General features: G+C 45.5%; 1 protein-coding gene across 2 annotated transcripts; it reads left to right on the top strand.

Annotated features, from left to right (window-relative positions):
• Positions 1–2,768: 2,768 nt before the first annotated feature.
• On the top strand, positions 2,769–15,105 carry LOC124678768 (protein CHROMATIN REMODELING 4). Of its 2 annotated transcripts, none has more exons than XM_047214625.1 (11): positions 2,769–2,867; positions 3,911–4,154; positions 5,051–5,152; positions 5,245–5,970; positions 6,905–6,973; positions 7,085–9,784; positions 10,166–10,320; positions 10,633–10,747; positions 11,786–11,853; positions 11,941–12,547; positions 12,828–15,105. In XM_047214625.1, exons 2-11 carry the CDS (start codon positions 3,933–3,935, stop codon positions 14,856–14,858), a joined length of 6,795 nt encoding a protein of 2,264 aa, XP_047070581.1. In that variant the 5' UTR covers positions 2,769–2,867; positions 3,911–3,932; the 3' UTR covers positions 14,859–15,105. The 2 variants fall into 2 exon arrangements, with proteins under 2 accessions (XP_047070581.1, XP_047070582.1); XM_047214626.1 differs by lacking the exon at positions 2,769–2,867 and adding an exon at positions 2,890–3,001.
• The last annotated feature ends 3,874 nt before the right edge of the window (positions 15,106–18,979 follow it).

Raw genomic sequence — 18,979 nt, 5'->3', positions numbered from 1 at the left:
CCCCTCTCCGGCGGGTGCCGAGGCGATCTCCTGAATCCCCCGAGATGGGATTGGCGGCGGCGTCTCCGGAAGGTTTTCCGTATCGTGGCTCTCGGTATCGGGGGTTTCGCGACGAAGGCTTTAAGTAGGCGGAAGGGCAGGTCGGAGGCGTCACGGGGGCCCCACACGCTAGGGCCGCGCGGCCCCCTCTAGGCCGCGCCGCCCTAGTGTGGCGGCGCCCGTGGCCCCACTTCGTATCTCCTCCGGTCTTCCGGAAGCTTCGTGGAAAAATAAGCCCCCGGGCGTTGATTTCGTCCAATTCCGAGAATATTTCCTTACTAGGATTTCGAAACCAAAAACTGCATAAAACAACGAATCGGCTCTTCTGACATCTCGTCGCAGGTTAGTGCCGGAAAATGCATAATAATGACATATAATGTGTATAAAACATGTGAGTATCATCATAAAAGTAGCATGGAACATAAGAAATTATAGATACGTTTGGGACGTATCACTCCCTGAGTTCGATAAACCTTGGGTGATTCACTTAAGGGAAACTTGCTGCTGTTCTACAAACCTCTGCTCTTGGAGGCCCAACACTGTCTACAAGAATAGAAGCGTGCGTAGACATCAGCTCTCACATGCAGTTATATCACAAGTAAGGAGTTCGGTTAGAGATAATCGATAGCACACGGAGACGAGGGTTTATTCCCGTGTTCCCTTCCTTTGCAAGAAGGTACGTCACGTTTGGAGGGGTGGAGGTCCCACGAAGGATTCCCCACGCCACAAAGTCTCACCCTATTCTCCGGAGCCTATCCCACGAAGGAATAGCTCACTCACTTGTGGTAGACTTTGAGGTAGCCTCCAAACCTTTACAATCTTGTCAGGAGCAAATCCACAGCCCGGATGCTTCCAGACCTCTCTTGCCCACCTAGGGATTCCAAGGAACCGTAGGAAGCAAGTTTCTTGATGAATACAAGGGGGAATAAGATTTGGCTTGGTAGAACAGTAGATCGGGTCCTCCTCTATCGTTTCCCCGGAGGGATTTGAGTTTGGGTGGAGGAGGAGGGAGATCTGAACCTTTTGGTGTTTCTAACAATGGAGTATGAGAGAGAGCTCAAGAACAACTTGTAGTGTAGTGCCTACCCCTTCAGAGGTAGAAGAAGAGGTATATATAGTGTCACTTGAAATATGGCCGTTGATGACTTGCCACATCAACATTTTCCTCGAGGAACTCAGTCAACCGGGCCTGGGGCCGGGCCGTCTGGCGCAGGGCCCGGTCAGACCGGGCCAGGGACCGGGCCAGTCGGTCCAAACCGGAGTGGAGGCCAGACCCTGATCGGGCGGGCTCTGGGACATACTGGACATCCCCCCCGGGTGGCACCAGCGTGGGGGTCGGTTGGCGCCGGGCGCCCGACCCAGCACCTGGCCCAACCGGGCGTGTGACCGGACGGAGCCGGTCCAGACCGGGCCTGGGACCGGGCCTGGGACCGGGCGCAAACTGGTGAGGCTCCGTTGCTTACTGGACATCACCCGGCTGGCACCGGTCCTGGGGCCGGTCTGCGCCGGGCTGGCCGGTGCCAGAGCCGGTCTGACCGGGCCTCTGGCCGGCCAGGTGCTGGAGAGACCCTTGTTGATTTTCATCGAAGTGGGGGGTCTCCAATTGCCTTCTTGTTCCATTGATACACCTTTTTACCTCATTGGCTAATACCTGGGAATAATCTCATAGACATGTATTAGACCAAATACTCTAACACGGTGTCATTGTTACCAAAATAATGTATAAGGGTAAAATACCCTTACAACAAGGCGCCATCATTTTTCGTGTTTTTTCTTTGACCATTACTCTAAATATATAGAAAGAATTGTTATAAAATTAATATCATTAGAAAATGTTTCCAATACGAATTCAAAGATACCAATTACACACAAAATAATCAAGATTTTATTGCTTTATTTTGCAAAAAAAAATTGCTTAATTTTATAACTAAAATACGTCTTGAAATACCGGTTCGCTTTATTGATCGAAACGGATGTATTGTAGGTAGGTATACCGCTCCCCATGAACTCACCGACTGGATTGCAATATCTTGTGATGCAACCAAACAGAAAAAATGCTGAAGGAAGTAAACGCATATCATCATCACACAAGAAAAGAAGCTGAAGAAGGAAAAAAGGCAGATCGTGTGAACAAAAAGGCTAAGCATCTTCTTTCCCAAAGCTCACACTGTCAACGTATATATATATAAATAAAAAGCTCAAAAAACCTTGGCACTCCACTAGAGACCTTCCCTCCACCCAAACAAACAACGGGCAACGGAAGAAGAATCAGGCCTGCCTCTCCATCAATTCCGTCCATCTCCCCACCCGCCGCCTGCGGCAGCGCCTGGAGCGGCGGGCCGCGGCCACCCACCCGCCCGCCGTCTGACGCCACCGCAGAAACCGGCACTCACCTCGCGCCGGCCCCCACGTGTCCCTGCCCTGCCGCCCGCGGGCCCCGCCTGTCACCCACCTCTGGCGCTGGTGGGCAGGCGAAAGCGACGCGTGAAGGGGGCGCTGCGCACGGCCCCCCCTCCCGATGGGTGCCCTTCCCCATCGATAGCCGCGCCGCTCTCCTCTCCTCTCCTCTCTGCTGCCCTTCCTTCCCCATCTGCCCCCATCCTCCTCCTCCCTCCCCACATCCCGCATCTATTCCGCCGCCGCCGCCGCCGCCTCACAGCCCGCCCGCCCGCGCCGCTGCCGCTCCGCTTGGTTCCGGTCCCGCCTCTGCGCTGCCGTGGGGCGCCGGGCCGCGCGATCCGCCGGGGCCTCCGTCGATTTCGGTCCAGCTTCGAGGCGCCGCGCCGACTACCGGAGGCTCCCGGAGCTGCGCTTCAGCGTCTAATTCGGTGGGTTTACGGGGTTTTCTCTCAGCAATTTTGCCGCGGAGAGGTTTGACTGGCGGATGAAGGTGGGGGGTTAGGGCGGAGATTCGGATTTCTGTTTGTCCGCGTTTCGGGGTTGCGAGCTTGTGTAAGAAACGGTAATAATGCTTCTTCTCGCGACTTGTGATTCCAAGCTAGCTAGCTGCTCCTTCATTACTTGGGGGTTTCTATACTAGTACTACTGTCCCGCGCGCGGAGAGTAGCAGCGACGGAACTCCAGAGATACGTGTTGGTAACAGGCTCAAGAGGAAAAACACCTAGGGTGTAAAATTAGTATTACTACCCGCTAGTGGTGTTGTCATATGCTTGCCATTGTCCGGGTCCAGTTCCAGGCTTCCAGCACTAGTGGTCTTCTAGACTATGCCCAGATTGGATTAAACTTCTCAACTGGACATATCAAGGGGAACTTATGCTAGGTATCGATGTAACTACTCACCATGGAGATCAGGAATGTAGCCTCAGTTACATATTAGTGTGAGTTTCCCTAGTGGGATTTCGGCATCTACTAATGCGTGCCTAGGTTATTGGTAAAGTTTCATTTTAAGTATCAGTGCAGTAAATATTGGCAACAAGTCCTGGAAACGGTATTATGTCCGGGGTATCCTAGTTTTCTGCCGTTTAGCTTCTTATTACTGGGTAAGAAAATGGTTTGCTTGTTGCATGTCATTAATCTCACCCTGTTGTGTTATATACATGCATTTGCTGTTCCATGATATATTAGCACGGAGCAAAAGGAACATTCGGTGGAACCCCATGATTCATCTGTCCCATTTGTGCTTCTAATATGTGGCCGAGTAAATCCATATACCTCAAGTCCTCGCTTGTTCTAGGACTTCATCTTCCGTGCTTGATTTAGCTCCTTTGAATCCCACTTTAGATTAGTATTGCAATCCATAAGACCTTAGATGACCGACCACACACACAGAGCGTATTATATTCAATCAACAGTTGTCTACTTTGCATTTTTGAGCTACTAATAAAGAAATGCATTACTCTGTTGCTGGCAGCATGTGACGCCGTACTCCGACGATGAAGGAGAGGAGCTCTCTATGCGATAGTGCAGCAGATGGAAATTGGGTTTCCAAATACAAAAGAAAGCGAAGCAAGTTAACAGCAGCTAGCTCATCAAATGAGCATGAGGTTGCATCACCAACGCCGGACTCTCTTATGAACAATGGTTCCATAAAGAAGAGGTCCAAGCATGACGCTGGCATTTCTACGTCGACCAAGAAGATACGAGGGCATGATGGGGTGAATTCCTCTTTTCTTTAGTTGGCGTATTAGTCAATCTTATGGATATTGTTTGTGATCTACTTTCTCCATCCAGTCATATTTATAAGACCTATATTAACCAGGCTCATAGATTAAGAAAGCTCTAAGATTGAAAAATTCACCAAACGGAAATGATCATTTTACCCTTTCTAATATGTTCTCTGGAAATATGACACAGTAATTTGCGAGGTTGTTATGCTTGCATTAACTATGCGTGCATACCTTAGAATTTTGAGCAATGTTGGAAGACTAATAGGCATATAAAACAAATTAAGGAAGTACTTCATGCGTTGCTCTTACATGTAACGTGAGCTAAAGGCCAAAACAATGATTTAATCACATTTCCAGGTTAGCCAATGTGTGAAACGCTTAAGCATTGACCACACATACTATGCTGTTGATGAAACTACTGGATTTTAAGAGTTCTGAACATCTCTTCGCAAATACTTTAGTGAAACTTTTCAGAAGTAGGAGCTTACATGTTCTATTAATATGTGAACTCTCCCATGCCTGCAACAGTTCGCCATATCTGTAAATGCATGCTGATTTGGAATTCACCGGGTTACTATGAGCTATTTTGTTGTTATCGTGTTCAGGATGTAAACTATAATGGAGTGACGGATCTTATTAGGTCATCATGCATACGAGTGGGGACAGGGGGCAATTCTAGTCTAGGCAACTATAAGTCTATAACTGCCAAAATAAGATCAATACATTTTAACCGAGCAGTCACATCTTTCTCCAGTTATCATGTATGAATTACACAATTATTGTGACGTTAAGGCTTTGCATACTGTTATTTTTTCTTCACATTGATTTTCTATCTGTAATGCTGCTCAACTTATCTTATGCATTCGTTCTCTTTGTTTCTTCAGTATTTCTACGAGTGTGTAGAATGTGACCTTGGTGGCAATTTGCTGTGTTGCGATAGCTGTCCACGAACATACCACTTGGAATGTCTTAATCCTCCTCTTAAGGTTTGAACCATTTATACTGTTTGATTACACATCTTTTTTTTGGTGTACTGATCTGTTTTTATCTCTTTGCACCATTTCCATTTCAAATCTAGCGTGCACCACCTGGGAATTGGCAATGTCCAACATGTCGTACAGAACAAGTTAGCTTGAAGTTGTTAGTCAATGCAGATGCTGACACTTCCAAACGTGAAAGAACTAGAAGAATGCGTGGAAACACCACATCAGATAGCCCATCTCCCCATAACAAAGGATCTGTCAAAACCCAGAGTCCCATACAAGAGAGAAATGATAGCAAAGTATCTGTCAAAATCCGGAGTCCCATACAAGAGAGAAATGAATCAACCGAACAAGGAAAACTGTCATGTGGTGGCACATTGAAGGAGGGTGACCCAAGTGTGAAGAATGAAGTTCAGAAAAAGAAGCCATTGATAGTACATCTGAAAAGGCGTCCAACCAAGGAATTATCTGCAATTACGAAGCCCTTGAAGTCAGAAATCCTTGGTAAGCCGCCAGAAGAGAACCAGGAAAAACATGGAGGTGCTTTGAAAATAAAGAAAAATCTGCGCTCCATGGACTTGTCTCCAAAGAAATATAAAAGCAAGAGGCAACATAGTCACAGAGACTGTAAGCGATCTGAAACAAAAGGGCTCAGGTATTTGGCAACGGATGTTGACAGTGATTCATCAATGGGACCATCTACATCTCCTGACCACAGCGAATCACCACCAAAAAGAAAATCTTCAGATGGTAGAACACCTACATCTAGTGCCAAGAAAGGAAAAAAGAAAGTGAAATTTGTTGATAAAAAACATTCAGAGGTATTCAAACAACACTCTGTTTTGTTTTAATGTTCACGAACATGTACATTTTATATAGTTTGCCTATGTTACTGAGTCATTTTCTCATTGGTATGCCTACATGTACTGATTTAGTATGCCATATTTTCAAGTAAGAAACTCTTCTTTTTTTGTGTTCTAACTCTGCCACAATAATTATGTACACAATCCTACGTTTTCATTCTCTGCACTTCTGCAAGATCCTTTTCTTTTATCTGCACTTTCCATCTTATAATTTGCATAAGCTCATTTTTGTTTCAGTTACAACCATACTTTATGAGCAAACTTGCCATGATTAATAACATTTTTGTAATACATCTTATTATGCTTTCTGATATGACCTCAGAGATACTCCCTCCGTTCTGAAATAGTCTACATTCTAGCCCCAAAATTTGTTCTGAAATAATCCACATTGTACATTCTAGCTTTTAGTCAACAAGAACACTGAAAATGAAGTGGTTTTGCTCTCTTTATTGGACATTGTTATTTTCAATGTAGCTTGGATTGGTTGTTTGCATATCTAAGTAGTACTAATAAATGCAACACTAATTTGTCTTGTTTTTTCTAGAATGTAGAGTAAATCAGAACGGAGAGAGTACATGGTAGCCTTTAAGTCTGATAGCCTCTTAAGGTCATCTTTGTCAGTTTTGATATTAGCATACACGCAGAGAAACAATTGCAGCTTTTGTATCCCGTGAACAATAAACTACCTTGATTACTTTTTTATAGCTTTTTTTATCTTGTTCTAATTCTGTATGTGGGTTTTTGGGTCATTGGTCTTCAGTTGCTACCATGATCAGGCTTCACTACTTTTCTAATGTCTGTTTTGTTTGATGATCACATCCTTATCTTAAATCCTGTTGCTTAAACATACCTATGTTCAAAATGCCATTCATATATCTGATAAATGATGCAGGTGCTAGGTGTGGCAGGGGACAAAATAATGACACCTCAGGAGGATCTGCAGGTTCAGCCTGGGAAACAAGTACGTCATTAGCTTCCATAACCACATTGCATCTTCATCCAATCTTTTTATCGCCTTCGGTCTGCCCCCTATTCTATGTTCTCTGATTATTGCAAACATTGCTTTCCTTAGGTTGACCGCATCTTAGGCTGTCGGCTTCAAACCAGCCAAATCATTTCACAGCCCCATGCTTCATCAGAGCAGATTGAATCAACTGATTTGCAGCCAGAAGATGCAGCTCCTTCTAGTGCTTCCAGTGTACTAGCGCGGTCTTTAAGCAACGATACTGATAACACACTGGAGGATGTAATCGCTGATGAATCAGTAAATCCTGCCTCCGAAAATCATTTAGATGGTGTTGAAGCGCAAAAGGAGAGTAATGGTAAATCACATGAAAATAATGAGTCAGTGAACCCAGACGATGCCATGAAGACAGTGTCAGATTGTTCCACTGATCAAATCATCACAGCAAAGGATTCTGGAGTAGCAGGAGAAAACATAGCTTCAGAAAATGGTGATTTTGAGGCGATATCTATTGTTCCAGCTGAAGGAACATCAGAAAAGGGCGACATCAAACTTCTAGTTTCCAAAGAGGATGCAATAGTACTGACGAAACAAGAGGATACACCTGAAAGTAAAGTACATGTAAGCATAAAAGGAACTGCAGGGAATGGCCATGATGATACTGCATATGAATTTTTGGTCAAATGGGTTGGAAAATCAAACATCCATAACAGCTGGATTTCTGAATCTGAACTAAGAACACTAGCAAAACGGAAACTAGAGAATTACAAAGCAAAGTATGGAATGGCTTTGATAAACATTTGCAAGGACCAGTGGTGCCAACCACAACGAGTTATTGCTATGCGTGTTTCCTTAGATGAAGTAGAAGAGGCTTTAATCAAATGGTGTGGCCTACCTTATGATGAATGCACTTGGGAAAGATTAGATGAACCTATCATGCTCAAGTATGTCCATTTGGTTACTCATTTCAAGAAATTTGAATGCCAGGCTTTGGAAAAGGACATGAGAGGTAACTCTGCAAACGCAAGAAACAGACAAGAGTTGAGCGTGTTGGTTGAGCAGCCAAAAGAGCTTAAGGGAGGCTTGCTCTTCCCTCATCAACTGGAAGCATTGAACTGGCTGCGTAAATGTTGGTACAAGTCGAAAAATGTTATCCTTGCTGATGAGATGGGTCTTGGGAAGACAGTGTCTGCTTGTGCTTTTTTGTCGTCCCTGTGCTGTGAATTTAAGATTAACTTGCCTTGTCTTGTCTTGGTCCCTCTTTCTACCATGCCTAATTGGATGGCTGAATTTGCATCTTGGGCCCCTCATTTAAATGTTGTGGAGTACCATGGTTCTGCAAGGGCAAGATCTACAATTCGTCAATATGAGTGGTATGAGGGCGATGCAACCCAGATAGGTAAAAGCAAGAAATCTCACAAGTTCAATGTCTTGCTCACCACTTACGAAATGGTGCTTGTTGATGCTACATATCTTCGTTCTGTGTCATGGGAAGTTCTTATAGTTGATGAGGGGCATCGGTTGAAGAATTCTAGCAGCAAACTCTTCAGTTTGCTGAATACATTATCATTTCAGCACAGGGTTTTGTTGACTGGAACCCCATTACAGAACAACATCGGAGAGATGTATAATTTATTGAACTTTCTACAGCCTGATTCTTTCCCTTCTCTAGCATCATTTGAGGAGAAGTTTAATGACCTTGCAACAGCAGAGAAAGTGGAGGAGCTGAAGAAACTGGTAGCTCCACATATGCTTCGAAGGCTGAAAAAGGATGCAATGAAAAATATCCCCCCGAAGACGGAGAGAATGGTGCCTGTTGAATTGACATCAATCCAGGCTGAATACTACCGTGCTATGCTTACAAAGAACTACCAAGTACTGCGCAGTACTGGAAAAGGTGGTGCTCATCAGTCATTACTCAACATAGTAATGCAGCTTCGGAAAGTTTGCAACCATCCCTATCTTATTGCTGGAACTGAACCTGAATCAGGTTCACCAGAGTTTTTGCATGAAATGAGAATAAAGGCATCAGCAAAGCTAGCTCTGTTGCATTCTATGCTCAAAATGTTACGCAGGGATGGCCACCGTGTTCTTATTTTTTCCCAGATGACAAAACTTCTTGACATCCTCGAAGATTACATGACTCTGGAATTTGGTCCTAAAACATTTGAAAGAGTAGATGGTTCGGTATCTGTGGCAGAACGCCAGGCAGCGATTACTCGTTTCAATCAGGACAAGACTCGTTTTGTTTTTTTGCTATCTACTCGGTCATGTGGTCTTGGGATCAATTTGGCAACTGCAGATACTGTAATCATATACGATTCTGATTTCAATCCACATGCTGATATACAGGCAATGAATAGGGCACACAGAATTGGACAGTCAAACAGACTTTTAGTTTACAGGCTTGTAGTGCGCGCTAGTGTTGAGGAGCGTATCTTGCAACTTGCCAAGAAGAAACTGATGCTTGATCAACTTTTTGTAAACAAATCAGAATCACAGAAGGAAGTGGAAGATATCATTCGCTGGGGAACTGAGGAGCTCTTTAGGAATGGCAATGAGGTGAATACTAAAGATAATGAGGACGTATCTGGTGCTAAACACGATGTATCAGATGTGGAGGTTAAGCATAGGAGGAGAACGGGTGGCCTAGGTGATGTTTATGAGGATAAATGTATTGGCAGTTCTACTAACCTTATTTGGGATGAAAATGCCATCATGAAGCTTCTTGATAGATCTAACCTTCCAACAACAGTAGCTGAAAGCACTGATGGTGACTTGGACAACGATATGCTTGGCACTGTAAAGGTAATTTAATTGCGTGCTTTCTTCTTCAAATAATAAATATGTAATGTTTATGCAGTGATTCATAGGTAGCTTAGGGAATCAAGCGGGCCATCTAGTCCATGCTCACAAAATTATTGTAGTAGTTAACTTTGGAAAAGTTCACTTAGTTTGGAAGTTCCCAACTGGCGTCATTCGGCTAGAATTTATTGTCAGTATGGATTCATAAGTAAACTCTGGTATTCTTATTCTTGGACTGCATTAACTCTTCTCTTACAGTTTTCCTTTCTTTCTGATGATGGTTGCTAATGTTATTGTGATGTAAATTTTACTTTGTGAAATATATAGCTTATTATCTCTGGAGATCTCGATTAATAGTTTCTTCTACTTTTATCCATGAAGCAGTCAATCGATTGGAATGATGATGTGAATGATGATCCTGGTGCTACCGAGGACATTCCAAATAGTGATAACGATGGCTGTGAACAGGCATCTGAAACAAAACAGGATGCATCTAATCCTGTGGAAGAAAACGAATGGGACAAACTTTTACGCCTCAGGTGCTCTACAATACAATCACTTTTTATACTTTTTTGCCTGTCTATTGCCTTCTGATTACCGTTTTCTTTATTTTTTACTGTTTTACTTAATAACTTCAACAAACCAGCAGCAACTTAAACAAAATGACAATAAATTTTAGAATGTTTGCAATTGGAGAAGTTAGCAAGCGGTACAGAACAGTTTATGATATCTTGGGTCAGGCAGTGATATATAGGGCATGGTGTACTAATTGCACTAATCTCTCTCTCTCTCTCTCTCTCTCTCTCTCTCTCGGCATGATGGTTGGTACTGAATTCGAATTGATGTTTCAGGTGGGAGCAGTATCAGATTGAGGAGGAGGCATCTCTTGGTCGAGGCAAGCGTTTAAGGAAAGCTGTTTCCTACAGGGAAACCTTCGCAGCAATTGCTAATGAAGCATTAAGTGAGGTATTTTTGTGTTTTACATGACCTTGTGCATACTCCTCCTCCCTCACCCCACTTTGATCAGGAAACATTTCTGTGTTGCTGTTAATCTGCTGTTTTACTAGTATTACTAGTGTGGTGAACATACCTTGCTAAAAAATGTCACTTTAGAGATCTGCCCTGCTAGCAAGTAAGGAATAATATATATCTTCATTTTGACCACCTTGATCCATTGGATTGTGGCATATTCATGGGTTTTAAGGTGTTAAGGCATCCTAAGGTGTTCTACCTCTGCTCTGACGCCTAAGCGGGTGACTAAGCGCCTAAAGCGGGCATATTTCGGGGTGCTGCCAGGGCGCCTTATCACCTAAGTGTCGCCTTCTTAAGGCGGACGCCTTAAAAAACATGGGCATATTTACGTTATGACTTATGAAAACACTGAGTTTTACAAAAGTAGCCATATAGTTTTGCGAGGCTTTGTGAGGCAATGTGCTAATGTCCAGATAACAAAGAAAGATACACACTCCCTCCATTTCACGATTTCTGTCATGTGACGCGTGCATACCTGGGATGCAAAGTGGTTGACAAATGCTTTATGAATTTATACCATGTGTGGTACACATAGATAGAGATACCACTAATCTACTCCCTCCGTTGCAAAATGTAGAGCATGTTTTGATGTCCAAATATGAGCTTTGATCATAAACTTCTTGTACAGTATATTTTATTAATGGTTAGAAAATCATAATCATAAGAAAGTGTTTCTGAAGAACCCAACAGTACAATTTTGTGGAAACAACGTATATTATTGCATAATCCTTGGTCAAGCTTTGAATTTGGGTAGTCAAAATACGTCTTACATTATCTAGTGAGAACAAGTATGATCTAATTCCATCGATTTTTACGTCAGTTTTGTGCCAACTAGGCATACATTTGTGGCATATATTGTGAAAAGGAGGTAGTAGTTGACAGCCCTGTGGTTTTTCATTGCTATTTGCCCTGAACTCTTAGATTCTAATAGTGTATGCAGCTACAAAATGATTTGCCGATATTTCTATACAGGTCTCTGATGACGGGGATGAACCCAAGCGAGAATACACTGCAGCTGGACTGGTTTTGAAGGAAAAATAGTACGACCTCCCCCTTCTGTGGTCATGTACTTTGCTTTTGCATGCACTTTTTTTTTCCAGTCATTGATTTACTTCTGGTTGCAACAGTGGAAAGCTCCGAGCTAGACAGAAGGAAAGGATTGCTCAACGGCATGTAATCAAGAACTATGCGGATGATAAACTTGAAGATTTCATAAAATTATATGACTCCAGCGTTGATGAATATGGTGTAAACCCTTTGAGAATTGTAGAAGATCCTGACTCCGCGCAGCCATCCGGGGCTAAACGTTTCAGTGATTCGACTGCAGAAATGAGGCATTCCTCGAAGAAAGCAAAGAGATACCCTGAAATTTCTCGAGAACTTCATGCCAAACTTGCTGCAAATGCTAATTCGTCAAAGCACCCCTCAAAGGCAACTGATGTCTTAAATCCAGCGATTCCACATCACCTCTTACCAGTGCTTGGCCTTTGTGCTCCAAATGCTGATCAGATAAACTCGTACAAGAATTCAAATTGTGGGCCAAGCATGAAGGAGCAAAAAAGAGCTAGTGGCGAAGTAGCCAACAAACCACTGTCACCTTCTGCGGCTGACCATTCCAGCGAACATAAAAATGATGGCCAATCAGGTCCTAGCAAGACTACGTATCCTGGTTCATCCGAGACTTTGCGAAGGCTGAATAACATCATTCCAGATAGCTACTTCCCGTTCCATCCTGTATGTCCTCTTCTCTATCTGGCAATGCTCCTTTTTACATTCTAGGCCGCTGGATTATTTCATATAGTCGCCCTAATTACCAGCGTAATGTTTTTCTTCAGAAGTCAAAAGTTAAGCCAAGTGTCCACTTTATTCATGTTAGGACTTAGGAGGGAATGCTGCTCACACCCTGAGATTTATCTTTTATTTTTGTACCTATAGTATATCAACAATAGTCATTCTTGATCAGAGCATGCTGTTTTCTATTAAAAAAGAGAAATAACTTGGTTCTTTTGTGCAGATTCCTCCTATATCTGGGAAGGCGCTTTTTGATCCCATTGAAAACCCTTTACCATCTATTGCTTCATTCCAAGGGAATATGGGTCTTCCGAACTTTGGTGTGGAAGATAATATTCCACTTAAGCATATGAAGTCAGTACCAGATCTATTTCCCAACTTCTCACTGGGCACTAGTGATGAGTATGCTCGTAGTTCTATCCCAGAATTGCCAAACAGTTCATTTTTACCGAGCTTCATGGCAGATATTGCTGGAACTTCAAAAAAGTCAAGGTCAAAATTAATGGCAGATATGTCTGCCCTTCTTCCAGGGTTAGGTATTAACCCAGGTCAACCAATCCATTCAGCAATGCCTGAAAATCACAAGAAGGTATTGGACAATATAATGATGCGTGCTCAGTATGCCACAAATAAATTCATGAAAAAGAGGTCAAAACCTGATTATTGGTCTGAAGATGAACTTGATGCTTTGTGGATTGGAGTTCGTAGGCACGGAAGGGGTAACTGGGATGCCATGCTTAGGGATCCAAAGTTGAAATTCTTGAGCCACCGTACTAGTGAAGAGCTGGCCATGAGATGGATTTTGGAGGAGCAGAAAATTATGGAGGAACCAATGCCTACTGCCACAAAAAATCCAAACTCTACATTTCCTGGTTTATCTGATGCAATGATGTCTCGAGCACTGAATGGAAGTAACTTATCTCAACATAAGATGGAGCCGCCAAAATTACATTCCCACCTAACTGATATTCAACTAGGTTGCAGTGATTTACCGCCTAGATTTCCTCATGTTGAGCCTTCGAATTACATGAGTTCAGTTGAGGGTGGTCCATCACTGACACCTTGGAAGAATTTCAAGCATAAACCAGGTTATGGCGGGGATTTTCCAGGAAGTACATCTGACAAGTGGGAGAAAGCCGATGCTGTCCCACCCTATATGCCAAATCCTTTTATGATGGAAAGCGTTGGTTCTCTACCCATGAACATACAAAACAGTAGTTCCATCCAGCAGAATGAATTTGCATCAAGTGCTCATGAGAACATTCTTCTTCATGGTGTTTCAAATGGGCAGGCTGATTTGTTTCGTGAGATGCAGCGACGTGTGAAGTTAGGTAAGCAGCCCATTGGGATGAATCCCTATCACACAAAGCACTCGAACCCTCTACTAGAAAGTGCTGGTGTATTTGGAAGTTCAAAATCAAACAAGCTACCTCATTGGCTTCAGGAGGCTGTGCGTGCTCCTCCATCTAAGCCACTTGAATATGAGCTACCAGCGACTGTTTCAGCTATTGCACAGTCTGTGTGCCTACTTCTTGGTGAAGAAAAAACAGCAATACCTCCATTCCCTTTCCCAGGACCTCGGCTTTCCCGCCCAAAGGACCCTAGAAATACTCCAAAGAAGAGGCGAGTACATAAGGTTCAGCAAGCTTCCAGCCAGGCAGAGCATCCCAAAATTGGATCTGGGCAAGGTGATCATGTATCAACTCCAGCGCTACAATTAATGGAAGCTCTGCCTACGTCTACTGCAATTGATCACAATAATGGTGCCCCTCCAATCAATTTAAACTCCCTGTCATCATCTTCCGTGTGCAGTCAGAGGCAAGATGCAACACCTGCTTTGGAAGTTTCAGAAGCTACTGCTGCTGCTTGTACTTCCAGGTCAGAGACTCCTGAAACTGGTTGCCAGAAAGCTGAATTCTCCGGGGTAGATGACATTGCTACTGATCCCGGTGCTCCAGGGAGCAAATTGTCGGGATCAGGTAATCCACCTACAGAATTCTCTATGCTGCCAGTGGTTGATGCAGCTGTTATAAGTACCGCACCGTTTGTAGGCCCTATATCCAGTGGTGATGATCAAGAGCCCGAACAAGACAGTCTGTTAGGCATCGACAGAGGGATTGACAACACAGAGAAGCTATTGGAGAAAGCTATGCCTCTTGACGAGAGCAGGGATTCCGGTGCATCACATTCAGATTCAGCCCACGTAGTTGATGAAGATAAAGTCAACGACATTGTTGCAGATGATATGCGATGAGCTCAAAAAATCTTTTTCGTCTGCTTAGCGCTGGGATTTTTCCTTTCCCAGTGTTTCCAGTGTGATGGTGAGCTGTATTTGTACGCTTAGTTTAGATGGAGTAAACTCCAGGGACTCGGTAGTTTAGCACTAGTCTGGTCGGAGCAACTCCCTAAAGCCTCTCTACATACGTAAAATGTATATTTGCTAGCCTCGTGTGGAATGTGGACAATTATATTCATTTATTTATGTGTGTATGGTTAAGATAGTCCTTCGACCCATCAGGAAAACAACACCGAGACATGGTTGTGAGTCGGTAACTCCATCGGCCAAGGAGTTGACTGACTGTTCTACTTTATTGTCTTTCTCGAGTGTAGTTTTTATCGTTGTCTTATTCATTTTTTGCGGTTCACCCATCCGCCCTGTACAAATTGTTGGTGTTTCTAGTGTCCTTAGGTTTCTTCTGCTGGCTGACTCTACCTTGCTTAAATTTGAACTAAAACCATGACAGTTATTATAGATTGTAAGGAGTATTTACGACGGAAGGGGCAGTCATGATCGGTGAATGAGGCGAGACTGGGGAAGAATCTGTCTTGTCACCATCAGACCATGTACGATGGCCACTGAGTGCCACCCACGAACAATCTTATCCGTGCGTGACCTGATGCATGCGAGCACGGCAAGAGACACGAAGCAGGCAGGCCATGGAAGATTTCCACCAATGGTCGCAACGTCAGCGCGTGTGGCATCTGTAACACTGGCTCCAAATGTAAATATACAAAAGAATTGGCCTTGACCATACGTTAAGATATCAATGAACTGAGAGGACCTTTGGTGCTGGAGAGTGGGAGATTTGTTTGCCCTGAAGTGCAATATTTGCATGACAAATGCTCCCCATCATCTATATATCAGTATTTTGGACATCGGACTTCGACTCTTTCTGAACCCAAAATTCGTTTATTAGTTAGTTATGCACATCATTTGGTGCTGCCATGTGTGCTGCTCTTTTAACTCATTCCTGTTTTGACAGACGGTTTCTCTTGTGCTAAAACATGTACAATATTATACTTGGTAGCGTAAGGTTTAAGGGTAAAACAAAATATCTTCCTCCCAATGAACGTGCTGCGTGAGACTTGATAACAAAGCAAGTGATGCATGTACGTCTGTACGAAGTAGGAGTGCCTTTGACAAATAGGTTGACGTTTGAGCAAAAGGCGTGTCAAAATCCAGTGAACTACTCTATGGGTGGGCGAAAGCACAATGAACTATCGTCTGACCCCTCCTTTGTGCAAAAAAAAAAAAAAAAAAAAAAAAAAAAGATAATTACACACGCCAGATAGAAATAAAGAGAGAGGTAAATAAAGATGCCACTTTCCTAGGCTCGGGGAATGAGGGCATCTCCAGCGGCGCGACGCATTTTAGCGTCCGCGCGCGTCCGTTTGCGTCGGCCCTTTTGGTCGAAAACGACCGCGCGTCCGTTTGCGTCGGGGGTGGCTCCAGCGGCACGACGCATTTTTTTTAGGACGAATCATTTTTTTGAACTGAAACATAATTTACAAAAACTGAAACATAACTTACATACTTGAAAACATAAAAAAAAACCTAAAACGCCTATCGCTGCGCATCGTGGCCGTGCTCGCTCCTCGTCGCTATCGAGCAAGATGACCTCGGTATGTCCCACGGCCAGTAGCCATCCGGGGGAGCGTACGCCGGGCGCGATCGCGGTGCTCGAGGTTGAGGAGGCTGCGGCTGAGGCGGCGGTGGAGGCGCCCAGGGCTGTGGCGGCGGTGGAGGAGGCGCCCAAGGCTGTGGCGGCGGTGGAGGAGGCGCCGCCGAGTCCAGGAGCGCCTGTCGAAGGGCTTCATCCGCGGACAGGCCCGGTGGCATGACAGCGGTGGCGTAGCGGGGCAACGGCGGCTGCACAGGCGCGTCGTACTCGGAGACGAGGAGGCCGAGCTTGGCCATCTCGTCGTCCGTCATGTTGTCGGGGAACTCGAAGTTCCGGCCCTCCACCATGGCCTGCTGCCATTCGTGGAAGACGAGGCCGACGTAGTCGTCGCTGTCGTCCTTCACGTCCTCGCTATGGTACGCGAGCGCCTCGATGTAGTCGTCATAGTCGTCGTACATGGCGTAGGCTTCGTCGTCGTCGTCCTCGTTCTCGCGGTCGTTGTGCTGCGGCTGCTGACGACGCGTCGGCGCCTGCGCCGACGACGTCGGCGCTGCGGCGACGCGTCGGCGCTGACGACGAGCCGGCGGTGCAGGGCCGAAGGGATAATCCCTGTCGCCCATGAAGCCAGCCCTTCGTCTGATGTCCGTCTCCGTGGACAGGTACGTACGCCAACTCTCCGAGTCGATGGCGTACGCCGGATCGGCGAGGAGGTCCGTCGGCAGATATCGCCTCCGCCGCCGGATCTCCTTGGTCCGCTCAGGCTCGCGCGCTGGTACTGGAGGGATGGCACCCGGCGGCAGCCTGAGCCGCCAGCCGCCGAGCAGCCGCACGCCGGACCGGGCGTCGCACGGCACCCATTTGCCGTGCATGAGCCTCCCCACCGTGACGGGGAGCGGCACCTTCTTGCTGCCGCTGCCGGAGGCCTCGAAGTCGTTCTTCTTCCCCATGGCGCAGCGGCGGTTGTGGTGCGAGTGGAGCTGTGGGCGAAGGAGCAACGCGGCCGCTGGACTTTTAAGGGCGGCCGCGCACGGGATACGATGCCATTGAATCCCGCCGCAGAAGCCCAGCCGCCGCCCGCCAGTGCACGCGCAGAACAGGAAGCTGCGGCATTCATGGCGGCGCAGACGCGGAAGCGCTGACCGCGGAAGCGATGGCCGCGGAAGCGATGCCCTCCATGCAGGCTCGCTGCCAGGCGGGCTCGGTGGAGACCGCAGCGGACACTTTGCACGTCCGCGCAGCGTCCGCCGAGACGCAAACCTGGCGCATATTTGGGCCAGGTTTGCGTCTCCGCGGACGGCCCGGTCACTTTGCGTCGTGCCGCTGGAGACGGTGCCGGACGCATTTACGACCAAAGCGGACGCAAACGGTCGCTGAGCGACCGTTTGCGTCGCGCCGCTGGAGATGCCCTGAAGTAGAACAAAAAACATGACAACAAAATTTCAGCTGGTTGTTTTACCTCAACTTGCTTGGGGAAAAGGATTTCATGTTGGTTTTTTTCCAAACGATCCGCCAGGGGGATCGAATTTCCATTATCAGGGGAGATAACGAAAATACAGCATTGTTCACGACCAAAAAGAAAAGCAAAGGGGGGCGGGGGGATCGCCGCCTAATGCTAGCGTTCGTGGTAACTATTACAGAGCCATAACAAGTCTTACAAAGGACATAAACCCCTGCCTACAGCCGAGGGGAGATAAGAACCTTTTAACAGCAAAAGCAAAACTAAACAGCCAGAACAGATATTCGCTCAAAACAGACATCAAGAAGTGGTGCCGTCGTTTGCATCTTCAGAATTTTTGTTCTCCAGTCAAACTTGATCAGCACGCCCAGCATTTCCAGAGGTAGAGTTTCCAGCTCCAGCCGCCGCAGCCATGCGCATGAGACCATCGGCACCAGCTCGAAGCTCGGAGGCATCTTGTTCGCCGTGCAGACCTGACCAGTAATTCATAAACACAACAGCGTAGCTGATTAGGTCAAAGGGAGAGCTAATTAGCTTATTTTCAAAGCAAGCTTTGTTTCTAGTTTTCCAGATGGCCCAGCAGATAGCTGCCAAGCCAGCTATCTATGTATTACGACTAGCAGGAACAAATTGGGGGAACCACCAAAAAAACTGTGAAAAACTCCCAGGGCGGATGGGAGAGTTGATAGCAGTAGCCACAGCACTCCAAACAAACTTGGCTGCTGAACAACCAAAGAAGAGATGACTGATGGTTTCCTGTTCACTGCAAAATTGGCAAATTGAGTTCCCGGACCAGTTGCGTTTGAGAAGATTATCTTTAGTAGCAATAGCATTATGCCAGATCAGCCAAAGCCATACTTTGATCTTAAGAGAAATTTTGCTTTTCCAAAGATGTCTAAAGGATCTATCCCTTCCGCATCCACATATCTGCTTATATACAGATTTCACAGTAAAGCTACCATTTTTTGACCATTTCCATCTGGGAGAATCATTGTCCTGTGTCAAATTTGTATGGTT

Source organism: Lolium rigidum, chromosome 7 (assembly GCF_022539505.1).
Source record: "Lolium rigidum isolate FL_2022 chromosome 7, APGP_CSIRO_Lrig_0.1, whole genome shotgun sequence".
Taxonomy (NCBI): Eukaryota; Viridiplantae; Streptophyta; class Magnoliopsida; order Poales; family Poaceae; genus Lolium; species Lolium rigidum.
Note: the sequence above shows the minus strand (reverse complement) of the source record. Positions and strands in the feature narration are given on the sequence as shown.

What these genes read in the sequence shown, in the direction of transcription:
- LOC124678768 (XM_047214625.1), top strand. Translation starts at nt 3,933, where the DNA reads ATGAAGGAGAGGAGCTCTCTATGCGATAGTGCAGCAGATGGAAATTGG. An exon ending in TTGATAAAAAACATTCAGAG is followed by an intron (nt 5,971 to 6,904) that starts GTATTCAAACAA and finishes TAAATGATGCAG; the next exon opens with GTGCTAGGTGTGGCAGGGGA. An exon ending in ATATGCTTGGCACTGTAAAG is followed by an intron (nt 9,785 to 10,165) that starts GTAATTTAATTG and finishes TCCATGAAGCAG; the next exon opens with TCAATCGATTGGAATGATGA.